The 13,891-nt window shown below is 43.2% G+C and overlaps 1 protein-coding gene across 1 annotated transcript; it reads left to right on the top strand.

Annotated features, from left to right (window-relative positions):
• Nucleotides 1–864: 864 nt before the first annotated feature.
• MGST1 (microsomal glutathione S-transferase 1) lies at nucleotides 865–13,682 on the top strand. The gene is made up of 4 exons (XM_027822999.3): nucleotides 865–1,015; nucleotides 8,653–8,800; nucleotides 10,010–10,104; nucleotides 13,265–13,682. The coding sequence occupies exons 2-4, from the start codon at nucleotides 8,675–8,677 to the stop codon at nucleotides 13,509–13,511; spliced, it is 468 nt and encodes a 155-aa protein (XP_027678800.1). The 5' UTR covers nucleotides 865–1,015; nucleotides 8,653–8,674; the 3' UTR covers nucleotides 13,512–13,682.
• Nucleotides 13,683–13,891: the final 209 nt, after the last annotated feature.

Here is a 13,891-nt window from a genome sequence, read left to right as displayed (position 1 = left end):
GAGCAACTTGGCTCACTGTTTTGTAAAGGAAACTTTTGCTGCTGGGCTAAATTTTCAAAAGTACCTAAGTCACTTAGGAGCCCAAGTCACTTTTGAAAATGGAAATTAGGCTCCTCAGTCGCTCAGGGTCTTTTGAAAACATTATCCATTGTATATTTGTAATGAAGTTGGGCCCAAATTGCACCTTTTGGATTTCATACTGGATTTCAACCCTCTCCCAAAATCCTGGGGTGTTTAGACTGGTGTTTAGAGGGTATGATTCAGGCATAGCTCTCAGGAAAAAACAGTGAACTTCTTATTCATACTGCAAAGACATCACTAGCAGGTGTAGTCACACTGAAGTCAGTGAGACTGCTTGTGCAGGCACCTACTCACCAGTGGGAGTAAGGGGTTCACCATATGGTATGGACTTGTAACCCAATCATAATGGAAACATTCCCAAGGCCTGTTAAAAGGCAAGGACAATTCAAAACACTCTTAACAAACTCCCAGAGCGGAATGGTGCATGCTGTTGGCCAAGTGCCCTCAAGGTTCCTTCCTAACCTTGAAACACTGGAGCTGTTGCAAAAGATCCAAACCCTGCCTCTTCCAGCACACCCAGAGAAGCGTGATCCTCAGAGATAAAGGGTGATCCTCATGCTCCAAAGCGAGGGAGTGGGGTAGAGGGCAGCAGGAGAATGAAGGTGGGTGGAAGGGAAGGAGAGACGGTGATAGCAGGAGAGTAGACAAAGAGCAGATCAGATTAAGGGGGGGGGGGGGAGGCAGGAAGGAGGAATCAAGGCAGAAAAGAAGGGAGCGGGCCGAGGAAAGTAACCAGGGGGTGAGGAAAAGTGGGTTGGAGTGAAGGCAACAAGCCAGGCTGGGAGGGCCAGGCCGACGGGGAGGGGAGTTCGGCTAGGGGCGTGCCAAGAAGGAGGGCGAGCTGCTCCAGTGGGCGGGCCGGCAGCTGGGAGCGCCGAGCCAGTGGGGGTCGGTGCGTGTGAACCTTTCGCCTGCCCAGCCGATCGGAAGCCAGGTGCGTTCCGTGCGCCCCCTGGGCCGGGGCGCGCCGGGGGAGCCCCGGGCAGACGCTGTGGGGGGTCTGCCCGTTGCCACTTGGTGTGCTGGGGGGCGGGGGCTCGGGGGACGCCCAGCAACAGGGGCCTTCCCCGCATGGCTCCGAACTTCAGCCTGAGCATCAGAGCTGGGCCCCAGGCGCAAAGTTCAGCTCCGGGGCGCAACTTCCTCCGAGCGAGAGGAGTGCTCGGGCGCGGGGAGTTGGGCCGGGCTCCGCGCCTGGATCCCGAGCGGGTGCGGCCGGGGCCGGGGCCGGGGCTCTGCCTTTTTGGCTGAGGCTTGTAAGAGAAGGGGCCGGGGAGCAGCGATCAGTGCCTTGTGCTGTTGGCTCAGTGCTCTGCAAACTAGGCTGCTGTTTTCCTCGGGGATGATCGTGGTATTCTGGTGACTGCCAGTACACGCTTTATTGCCCTGTGCACGCACTCCCAAGCAAATGGGGGGGACTCCTCCTGTGGCCGAAGGAACTCTCCCCACCCGTTTCTCCCTTCGTTTTAATAAGGCTGTTTTGCATGGGCAACAATTGCTCCCTTCCCTAGGCATTTGCCGGACTGGGACTCATGTTTGTATATTTCAAAACAAACCAGACCCCTAGGGTTGTGTGGGTGAACCCGAAATGTTTTTAAGGAGTCTGCAAGCTACTTACAAATATTCAGCTCTGGAATCAACAGGGCCCCAAATGATTTAAATGACTTTTTAAAAAAAAAAAAGCCTCCCCTGAGGATTCATTGCCCCGTCCCCACATGAATTAAACGAACTTTGAAAGTTAGTGTAATTACATGTGAAACTTGGACCTGAGGAAGAACTCAGTGCTTGGAATGGTGTCAAGATGCAGGGCAAAGCAGTAATCCTTCTCAATGCTTTTTGCCATAAATGAATGAATTGTGTATATTAAAAAAAAAAAAAAAAGTTCAACCAAGGCAGCATGAATGTGAGTAAACTGACCTATCCTTATGCCCCTTGTGTACAGGGGTGTTGCAAGGAAAAGGCTGATAAAGAGCATTAGTATGAAATTGCAGAGTCATGGCCCTGGGCAAGTGCACCGGGGCGTTTGGAGATAAGCAGGCACATGTCAGAGCGGGAGTATTGTGCTAGAGTTGTGGCATTCTTTAGACAGATGAAAAGGAGGACTTGTGGCACCTTAGAGACTAACAAATTTATCAGAGCATAAGTTTTCATGAGCTACAGCTCACTTCAGATGGTGATTGTAGTGAGGTATCCAAAGTCCTTTTTGCGGGTTCAGAGAATGAGAAAGGATTGAGAATCAAAATAGGTGGTATGAGGAACTGCAGGGTTGAGGGGGGCCACAAGATCTTTATCCATGTGTGCAAGAGGGGAAAATGGTGGGGAACCTGCTCTTGAGCTGCTGAGGCCATGTTGATATTACATGTTAAAATGTTTTTAAAATTGATTTAGGTATAAAACCCGCATGCAGAGACTCTTAAATCAATTTAAATGTGTTTATCTCAAGCTAGTTTTAACTGATTCTTTATTCAGTCAAGATCAATTGATATAAGCCAATTTTAAACCAGTTTAAATGTGTCCACAGTGTGGTTTTGCCCTAATTTAACTAAACGATCTGTAAAAGCACACACATAGTTAAACTAGTGCAATTTGGGCCTGATCTGTGTGACACAGCTTACATGGATTTAACTGTGCTAGTATACACACTACAGCGTTGCTCCCACCAATGTAAGTGCCCTGTTACACCGACATAGTAACTCCACCTCCACGAGAGGCGTAGGGCTTATGTCAGTGTAATTATTGCGATGCTGTGTCTGTGTAGTCACAGCTTCATGCTAAAGCCCTGAAATTGACAAGAAAGCCAGGCAGCTAGAGCTGGCTGCCCCTGGCTCCCTGCTCAGGGAAGCGAGAAGCCGAGGTGGCTGCACCTTGCTCCCCACGGTGAACAGGGAGGCAAGAGCCTGGGGGGGAGGGCAGCTGGGTTCCCGGTGGGGAGCTGAGAGCCCTGGATCTCAGCATGCTGCCCCTCTTCAGTTGACAGACTGGCATGAGTGAGCATGGTTCTGCTCCCAGCGTGGACAAGATCTCTGAGATCTTCTCATTTGCCCACTCTTAGTAACCAGCACATGGAATCTAAGAGCTTTGTGGAATCCAACCAATTCTTAGGGTATGTCTACACTGCGATTAAAACACCTGCCGCTGGCCCATGTTGGCTCACCTGGGCTCGGACTGCGGGACTATAAAACTTCAGGGTAGATGTTCGGGCTGGAGCCTGGGCTCTGAGATCCCATAAAGGGGGAAGGTCTGAGAACCCAGGCTCCAGTCCAAGCCTGAACATCTACCCTGAAGCCCAAGCCCTGTGAGCCTGAGTCCGCTGACATGAGCTGGCGACAGCTGTGCTGTGAGTCTTCTATCACAGTGTAGACGTACCCTAAGGTCATGTCCACAGTAAGGAAAAAAAGTGTTAAAATCCTAGTAAAGACAAGACAATTGGAGTTTTACCATAAGTTAGCAGGTCAAGGTAAACCCTAAACTCCTCCATAGTGTTTTCCTGGATCTGATAACACATGTGAAAATTGCAAACTGCCTTGTCTTCACTAGGATTTTAGTGCATAAGAATTCACCTTTCCTTCCGTCCTTCCCAACCGCCCCATGAATAGACACTTAACAGACACTTGGAGCTTCTGAGATCAGTTTTCACAAATAGGGAAAATAGGTGAATACAGTGTTATAGTGAGCACTGGTTGTGACTCCTATATTTAGGACTATTATGACCCTTTCTTTGAGAAACTGTCATACCTCTATTGTTTGCAACAGGCCTTGGATATTCAGCAGGCTGCAGAAGTGCCCTTTTTCATTTTTCTCTTTTTTACAGTCCCATGAAATTCTGTTAATCTTTGCTGAGAGACAAATGGTTAAAGAATCACTATTTCCTTTCTCTCACCAACGTTTTCTCGAGAGACTGTTGCGAGCGTGCCACATTGTACTGGGCACATCTGAGAGTTGCTCTAGTGGTGTGTTGGGGAAAGGGTGCTGGGTTTGGCTCCTTCACCTCCAGACCTAGCATTTGGTCCCAGTGATCTGGGCCCCAGTCTGGGAGCACCGTATAGAGTAGAGGCCCTACCACCACCTAATGAATGTGTGGGACAATGGACAGACACTGGCTGATCAGGGTCCCCCCATCCACCAACTAGCCTGTGGACACAGCTGCTCATGTCCCACAAAACTGGGGATGATAATAGTCTTCTGCTTCTAGCTAATGCAGTTCTGTAGTTCAAGTAGAAGCAGTCTATGCTGCAATGCTGAAGGTTCAGGCCAAGATGGTTATGTATAATAGAACTTTTTCTCTCTTTTGTAAAAATAAAGACCGACGCTGCGAAATCACCTACAAAAGAGCTGTGCTAAAAATAATAATTGAAAGTTAGGAAATGCCAGATTTACAGTTGCCCCTGCAACCTTACTTTGACCCCCTGGTGTGTGTGTATTCTGATAAAGTCTTTAATTACATTATCACATACTATTTTTCCTACAGGACCCCTGCCTCCTTCAATGCATAGGTTGGTTGCATGAGGGGTCAGAATTATGGCTGCATGGGCAACCACAAATTTAACCTTTACTAACTTTCAAGTGCATGATTTTGCAACCCAAATAATAGTGGCCTTAATGTAGATTTTTGTTGGTGGTGGGGTTTTTTGTTGTTGTTGTTTTTGTTTTTGGTTAGGGGCTGTAGGTCCATCAAGGATCCTCCTGATATTATAAGCCACCTGACTTTTCTCTTGTGATTTATGAACAGAAAACTTTAAGCAAAATAACTCTTCAAATTATTCTCCGGGGCAGGGACAGTCTTTTGCAGAATACTTGTACAGTATCTAGCACAATGGGGCCTCCACCTCATCCGAGGAGCCTAGGCAGTACTGCAATACAAATGTGTTAGTTAATCTTGATTATTTTATGTAATTTATAGTTCTGACATAATGTTCCATCCTCGCCAGAGCATTATGCTGTTGAGAGCAATCTCCTTGGAACTCCTTTAAAAAGCCTTGGGAAAAGAATTACAGTTGCCTATGAATCTTGCCCATATGCTCAGGGTTTAGCTGATCGCCATATTTGGGGTTGGGAAGGAATTTTCCTCCAGGGCAGATTGGAAGAGGCCCTGGAGGTTTTTCGCTTTCCTCTGTAGCATGGGGCACAGGTCACTTGCTGGAGGATTCTCTGCTCCTTGAAGTCTTTAAACCACGATTTGAGGACTTCAATAGCTCAGACATAGGTGAGAGGTTTTTCGCAGGAGTGGTGGGTGAAATTCTGTGGCCTGCATTGTGCAGGAGGTCAGACTAGATGATCATAATGGTCCCTTCTGACCTTAGTATCTATGAATCTATTCTTTTCTCATTAACCAACTTTTTTTTTTTTTTTAGTGTGTTCTTTTCCTGCAAACGGTGGTAAAACCTGTTCTTAATTCTTTCTAAAGGGGTAAAATACTTAGGCAAGTTTTGTTTTGATTACAAAGCAGGGTCAGTGTGTCCCTGAGTAGATGGAAATGAAGCAGTTACCTTCAAATACTGATAATCCACTCAAATATGTGAATAGCTTTATTGCAAAAAATGAGATACTCATGTCTATTATATAAAGATCATACTAATACATATAGTATGTTGCTGATACTTTTAAGTAAAAATAAAATAATTCTTCAACCCAGAAGAGACCTATTTCTGGCTACCATCATGTGCCCTGTATCCGGCTCCGATTCCTAAACAATTTAGAAAAACAAAAAATACCAAATCGAACGCTTCTGTTCTTTACAGGGTACAAGCAGTTTATATGTGGGGAGGGGAAGGGAGAGTGAGGGAGTGTGTGTGTGTGTGAGTGAGAGACAGACAGACAGACAAACACACAAGACAATGACTCACTAAAAGCACAAATACTTTGTTAGTCGCTAAGGTGCCACAAGTACTCCTTTTCTTTTTGTTTTTAGTATAAATGTTAATTTGTATGTGTAAGTATTTTAAGAGTGTATTGGCAGTTACCCATGCTTTCCCTGCTCACACTTAAAGGTCACCAACAAAGCAGAGTGGGGAGGAATGGATTAGCACCCTGCTTCTTATACCAAAGACTGAAGTTCTCTTTTTGGGGGGGGGAGGGAGTGGTTTAGTTCTGTTTTTTTTTTTTTTTTTTTTTTTTTTAATAAATAGAATCACAAAAATGCAGGGCTGGAAGGAATCTCAAGAGGTATCTAGTCCATCCCACCCATCTGAGGCAGGATTAAATATACTTAGACCATCCCGGACAACTGTCTGTCTAACCTGTTCTTTAAAATCTCCAGTTATGGGGATTTCACAACCTCCCTCAGCTAACCTGTTCTAGTACTTCACTAACCTTATAGTTTTTCCTGGTATTTAACCTACATTTCCTTGCTGCAAACTATGCTAATTACTTCTTGTCCTGCCTTCAGTGGACATAGAGAACGATTGATCATTGTCCTCTTTGTAATGACCTTTCACATATTTGAAGACTGTTATGTCCCCTCTTCGTCTTCCTTTACGTCTTGTCTTCTGGTGTTCACACTCTTTTTTTTACTTTTGCTTTTTGTAATGTAATGACTGTACTAGCAAGCAAGTTTACTTAAAATATCTGCTCAATGTGCAGCACCAGTCAGCAAAGCTACAGAATGCCCAGACCTGGAAAAGAGCTCTCTGTAGCTGCAAAGCTTGTCTCTTTCACCAATAGAAATTGGTCCAATAAGATACTTACATGGCTACAACAATGCTGTAAACAGAATGTTAAGAACAGTTCGGAAAGGGATAAATAATAAAACGGATAATATGATGATGTTGCATTGTGTATATATAGCTATGATACACCCACACCTTGAATACTGCATTCAGTTCTGGTTGCCCCATCTCAAAAAAGATATATTAGAGTTGGAAAAGGTACAGAGAAGGCCAACAAGAATGATTACGGGTATGAAACATAAGAGGAAGAGATTAAAAAGATTCGGGCTATTCATCTTAGAAAAGAGGTGGGCTATGATAGTGGTCTATACAGTCATGAATGATGTGGAGAAAGTGAATAGGAAAGTGTTGTTTACCCCTTCACAGAACACAAGAACCCAATGAAGTTTGTAGACAGCAGATTCAAACCAACATAAGAAATTACTGCTTCACACAGTGCATAGTCAGCCTGTGGAATTCATTGCTGGGGATGTTGTGAAGGCCAAAAGTGTAACTGAGCTCAAAAAAAGAATGAGATAAGTTCATGGAGGATAGGTCCATCAATGGCTATTGGCCGAGATGGTCAGGGATGCAACCCTGTGCTCTGGGTATCCCTAAACATCTGACTGCCAAAACCTGGGAGTGGACAACAGGGGATGGGTCACTCGATAATTGCCCTGTTCTTTTAAGCATCTGGCACCCCTCACTGGGTTATATAGACCATTGGTCTGACCCTGTACGGCCATTCTTATGATCCTGTGGATATTTATGGGAAAAACAAGTTGTAAATGAGTGTTTTTGGGAAGCATATTTTGAACTTATGAATGTAAGAACTTGTTCCAGAAAGATCATGCAATAAAAGTTACACTCACCCAGTCAGGCAATAGACAGTACCATGTAACCAGCCATAGCTATCCAACGTATTTTGATTTATTTCCAGAAATTGTTTGGTGAATAATCTTGAATAACAAATAAATTCAATCATCCTATTCGTGGACAAAACAGAAAAAGTGGCTAAAGTTTCAAATATTCCACCAGAAAATATGAAATAGCTTTGATATAGTTCTGATTTTTGCCTGGGACACTTGGTTTACCACTCCTACTCTTAAAATCTAAACACACAAAATAGCATGGAATCTCTGACAAGAAGTTGTTAGAACTTAATACTATATAACTTCTATAAGAGAGTGCCTTAGTCCCTATCTGCCACTACAATGCCCTGTAATGCTGTGTTGGCGTATCTGTTTTGTTCTGACTCAAGAACCACCCCAACACAACTTCTTACAGCTCATAGGAGTGTTCTTTGGGGCCTCTGATCCAAGTAGACCTAAGTCTCTACGGTGTGTTCTTGATGAACAAGACTGATTAGATACATTTCTTCTCCTGTCTTTTCTTCCAATGATGGTCTGGTGGAGACTTTTGATAACACATATCTATATCCTGAGCAGGCTCAAGTGCATGCAACTTTAATTATCCAGCTAGTAATAAAAGTCCATTTTATGATCTTAAGTGGAAAGATAAACTTAGGACTGTCTCATCATACCCACCGGACTTGTTAGGGAAAAGACATTGAAGATGTCAGTCTAATTTCATGTCCAGGGGAAAGTCTTGACTGTGTTTATAGTGCTGATGACTGAAGGTGTATTACGTTCTGTAATGAAACTGTTTTTATTTGTGTGGTTGGTTGTTAAATGTTTTGGCTGTATATTTTCATGCCTCAATGAACAATTCCTTGAAAAGGAGAACTATAGGGCACCAAGAGGACTTTAGAGTTACAGCCTAGTGAAGATAGAGGGATTTGGTGTAGAGGTATTAAGTCTCCGCCTTAATTATGGCGTCGCTACAGCGCTACTAGGGAAAGCTGTTCTAGTGAAAGTATCATCATACTTCTGTTTGTTACACTCTTGGCCTAAATTTTCTCTTGTAGGTCTTCAGTGAGATACGCAGAAATGGCTGAACTTTCCCAGCTAATTGACAGTGAGGTGTTCCTGGCTTATGCTACCTATACAACCATTGTCCTTTTAAAAATGATGCTAATGAGTCTTGTAACAGCATACTTCAGAATGACAAGAAAGGTAAAAAAAACAGGAATGTAATGTGGCAGAACCGGTTGAGATTCACATAAAAATACAAAAGTATCAAAAGTATCTCTTCCCTTTTCTGCTTTAAATACTGATTTTTTAAAACTATTATTCTAATAATATTCAGTTACTTTCCTTAGTCTGATGGTGCTTCAATTAATGTCACTTATGGAAAATGCTTACCACTGTAATTACAAGGCAGTCTCTTTTACAGACACATTTGAGTTACTGTATCTCTCTGCTCCTGAAACTATTCCGTTCTTCTGTATAGAAATCCTTTCTCACTGGTGGATTCTCTCTCGTTGCCCAGAACACGCTGTCTCTTGAGCACGCACCTTATAAAGCAGATGTTGTGTGATTTTTGTGTCAAGCTAACCAAAGAATAATTGGGGGTGGGAGGGTGGGGAGGAAATACACATTTTTCCAAGCTGTGTGTTTTGCAGTATTCAGTCTGGAAGTAACAAAGGACTATATAATTACCTGAGAGGAGAGGTAACAGCCTCCTAACGAGTTAAAGGCCGATGGGAGGGGAGAAGCCCACCTGGCTACTGCTGCCACATGGGAATCCGAGGGAAGAAAGCAAGCAAGCTGGCAGCAATTATACCTACCATCTCTTCTAGATGGCTTCCCAGACCAGTCACATCACTTCTGTCTTGGCAAGGTTGGGCTTCCGTCAGCTTCTGCTCTCCTCCAGCCCTCACTGTAACTGAGGCCTCATCCACACACACAAATTGTATCACTTTAAGCTATACTGTACTGGTATAGTTAGAGCAGTACAGCTCTACTCGTGTGGGCACAGTACAGCTCTACTCGTGTGGGCACAGGTATACAGCTCCTTTATACCAATATGACTATTCCCAAATGGGAATAAGCTGTACTGGTATAAGGCACCATTTTTACCAGTATATCTGCTTCCGCGCTAGGGCATGTAGCATTATAACTACATAGGGGAAAAAAAACCTACCCCCTCACTCACGTAGTTATACTAGTACAAAAGCTGTTCTGTAGACTAGGCCTGATTTTCAGGTTTGGCGTTTTAAAAGGCTTTGGTGCATGTATGTAACGTCAGTTAGGATTACTGGGATGTTAGGGATGTTCTTTAAGAGAACACTTACACCAAGCTGCAGGAAGGTTTTATGTCTTAGCAAGAAGAGCTGCATTTTTTCTAATGCATTTGGTTGGGGTGTTTGTTTGTTTGAACAGGCCTTTAGTAACCCAGAAGATACAGCAACGTTTGGCAAAGGTGAGAATGCTAAGAAGTTCCTGCGGACTGACCCAGACGTTGAACGTGTGCGCAGGTAATACCACAGAAGTCTATCAGAACGATTCTTGGATAGCAGAATAAAGCTATTTTATAGAATTATTTACAGCCCATTCTCTCTAGGTCCTATATATATTTTGTTTTGTTTTTTTTATGTGGTAATCTAATTGAACAAGTGTCTAAAAAGAACATAATCGGATCAGCAGATGTATTAAATAATATATGAATAAATATATAAAATTAACTACCTGGGTGGGCAAGGGCCCTGATTGTGGATGAAAGCCTGATCCTGAACAATATCCGATGTGTGTATGACTGGGGGGTGGGATTGTAAACCAAGCTTAAAAACTGGACTGAACTTTAGTGGGTTATAGTAAGTATAAATATGCTTCTTGTGCAACTTACACAGGAACAGCTGTGATTTCTGACCTTTCCTTTTCAACTCTTGCTATAAAGCAAAGGAAATTGTGGGGAAGAGGAATAGGTGTATTACCTATTAAAATCATGGAATTCAAGATAGTATCACAGGGCCCCGCCCGGCGAGGTGTTGTACTGAGTGGGAGTTGAGGCCTCTTCTTTCTTTGCATAGTGGAATCCATAGGTTACCTACCCTTGCACTAGTTATACAGGAAGATGGATCAGTCTTGTGGTCCTATAGTCTGTTTAAAAAAAAAAAAATGGTAATGTGTCACTTAGCAATTTATTAGAATTTAAGAGCATTTCCATTCTGCCCTGAGTCTTTCTCTAGGGGCTGAATATTGCTTTGAAACTTTTTTTTTGCTTTTATTTAGTTTGCGGTGACATTCCTCTATACTCTCACAAAAATATTACTTACAGATACTTTTTGACAAACCATTGCTAATCCCCCTGCTGTCCCCTCCCCAAAAAGGAAATTTTTAATTTCATTCGGCTTTCATGAAGACTAGTGGCTTATGTGGTATAGTAAAAAAAAAAATAAAGCAAAAGGGATTTTATCAATATAGAAATGGCTAATAAACATGGCCCACAACTCCTTCTCCTAATGGCTTTAATATGAAGTTATGTCTTTATTCCCGCCGCTGGGGAGCAAGCTACCAAATGTCAGTGATGGGGAAGACTCTTTTAACATAAGCAACAAGACTTGTTGGAACCATCGCTAGGAATCAAATGCATCCTTGCAAAGGTAGATTTATGTAGAGAGGATTCCACTTATCCTGATATTAGCAATTTCCAGTTAATGGCAACATATTGCTGGGAACCAATCCCATCCCATTAACATCGCTGTGAATGGGATTTGGATATTGGCACCGGTTTACTACCAACTCTTTTGGGAAGAAAGCCCCCAGTTGAGGGAAGGTTTGTGAGGCAACAGCCAAGAAAGGAAGTGCTGGGACGACTTCCGTCACTTCAGCCCTGCAAACTTGTGGCCAGTGCTCAGCTGTCCCAGCTCCTGGGGAACTGTATGCAGGGAAGGAAGTGCTGGGACTTGCTGAGCCCTGATGCCTAGAGAGCACAGGGAGAAGTACGGTGTGGCCCCGTCGCCCCTGCTCCAGGTAGAAAGCCCTGGCATCTGGGCTGCAGCCTTCCTTCTTACCACTGTAGGGCTGCAGCCAGGAAAGGCATGTCCCAGCACTACCTTCTCTAGCTGCAGCCTCGCAAACTAGCAGACTGCTTATTAGCACCTGCTGGATGGTAGCAATTTTTTCCTGGCAGTGGAGGGATTTTTAATAAGTGGAATCTACTGTAGTTCCCTGAAGTCTGTTCTGAGTGGCCACTAAAGAGTCCAGGGCAATTATTTATAAGCCTGGGGATTTTCCCTGAGGACACTGGCCAAAAGTTCCCCCTTTCCCCCTCTGTTGTGCGTAGAGTTGTTTGCTAGGTGTCCACTTGGATGATGGTCACAAAAGTGGCTGCATTTCAGTGAGAAGTCATTCCTGTACGTGTATAGGTTCAAAAAGATGAAAAGGGCCATGTGAAAGTAGAATATTAACTTTACTACCATAGTAAATTGTCCATGTAGGATACACTGTTATTTTAAAAAAACAACAACAAACAACCTATTAGAATTACACACACAAATCAGTGTTAAAATTCTGTCCTAAGCCCCCCTCCCCCGAAGCCATAGACAGAGCCGTAACTAGGCATTTTAGCACCCGGGGTGAGCAAGCATATTTATGCCCCCTACTGTTCTCCCCCCCCCATTATTTTTCTACCCCCATGGCTTTCCACCCTGTTTGCCCCACCCTGGTTATGGCCCTGGCCATTGATTCCAGTGTTGGTGCTTCCACAGAACAGTTAACTCACACCAGGTCAACTTACTCAATTAACATTGCAACACACATTCTTTTTACAACAGTGGTTAACTTTATATGCTCTTGGCAGACAGTTATTATGGGTTTTTTCTTTTGCAAACTTCATGACAACTGAAGAATGAAGCATACTGTAAGAGTGATTTATCTTTAGTTGGATTTATTAGTATAAGAAGAGGCCTAATGACATTTCTATGTTTAATGCATATTTTGAGTCTGTTTCTGCTTTTAGGATAAAAAGCAATGCAAACCGTTCCTAATCTGTTACTGGCTAGCAGGGAGACCTAAAATTATTAGTGGTAGTGCCAAACAGCAAGGCTCTTGTTTGAATTAAATTTTCCCATAGTTGTGGAATGAGAGGAAGAGTTCTAAGGGCAGGTGTGGAAGAGCATTTCCAGATCTGGGGTTTTGGTTGGGGCCCATTTCAAATAATTTGATTTATGGCATCAAAATAACAATAGCTGAAAATGGTGTGGCCTAGCATTGGAGAAGAGGAACAAACAGGACGCTCATTAGGTCAGAGTGCTCAAAAAAGAATGTTCTGCAAGATGGCTATTAAAGTACTTTCTAAAGAAATCGTTAGACCGACTATCCAATACAGCTTTAATATTTTGGACTGCTTTTCAGTTAAATTGTACCTCCAATGCACTCCAGACAGGTATAAAATTTAAAATACAAAATAAAAGCCAAGGGGGAAGGGAGGGGAATTGAGGGACGTGCAATGGTAGAAAATATGTTTTTCATATTAACTTTGCTAAGACTATTCATGTACATAAAGATAAATGTGTGTTAGTGTGGTCCTTGATTGTTAACCCTGCTTTGAAGATGCAGTAAAACTTTCTAAGTCTTTTTTAAACCAGTGCTTTATTCTGCAAAGTGTAACACTGTACAACAACTTTCTTTCCCCAGAGGCCACCTGAACGACCTTGAAAACATTGTCCCATTTATTGGCATTGGTCTGCTCTATGCCCTGAGTGGCCCTGCTCTGTCCACAGCTTTGCTGCACTTCAGGATCTTCGTTGGGGCTAGAATCTTTCACACTATCGCGTATTTGACACCTCTCCCCCAGCCTTCCAGAGGCTTGTCTTGGGCAGCTGGGTATGCAGTTACTATCTCAATGGCATACAGGCTGCTGACAACTGGATTGTACCTGTAACTAGAACACAGCCTCATCACCCCCTCGACATTCCACATGAAGTTTCTAACAGTGCATTAGATTAAACATGGCTATCTTAAACGAACTGTCTAATTTTTGTAACAATTTTTACATGGTGGCTAGGGCTGCATTTTTAACAAAGAGGCTCTTCATTCCTGTTTGAAATGTTTCTCTTCAAAGCAAAAAAATTCCCTCCTCATGTCCTCTCTATTCAGTCTGCTTTGCCAAAAAACATTAGTTTGAATGTTCTCTCTGTGATTTGTTGAAGGCTTAAGATTCTGAAAATATGACAGTGCTGTATCGATAACATGTGTAGTGATTTTCTACAGATGCATTCTTTTGGGCTGTATCTCCGAAGCCTAAATCAATAAAGACAAGGA

Source organism: Chelonia mydas, chromosome 1 (assembly GCF_015237465.2).
Source record: "Chelonia mydas isolate rCheMyd1 chromosome 1, rCheMyd1.pri.v2, whole genome shotgun sequence".
NCBI classification, from domain to species: domain Eukaryota; kingdom Metazoa; phylum Chordata; order Testudines; family Cheloniidae; genus Chelonia; species Chelonia mydas.
The sequence above is the reverse complement of the archived record's forward strand: the minus strand, read 5'-3'. Positions and strand labels throughout refer to the sequence as shown.

Excerpts from the sequence above, each read along its gene's own strand:
- MGST1 (XM_027822999.3), top strand. The coding sequence starts at position 8,675 with ATGGCTGAACTTTCCCAGCTAATTGACAGTGAGGTGTTCCTGGCTTAT. Across the intron at positions 8,801-10,009 it reads ACTTCAGAATGACAAGAAAG|GCCTTTAGTAACCCAGAAGA; the intron begins GTAAAAAAAACA and ends TTGTTTGAACAG. Across the intron at positions 10,105-13,264 it reads GACGTTGAACGTGTGCGCAG|AGGCCACCTGAACGACCTTG; the intron begins GTAATACCACAG and ends TTCTTTCCCCAG.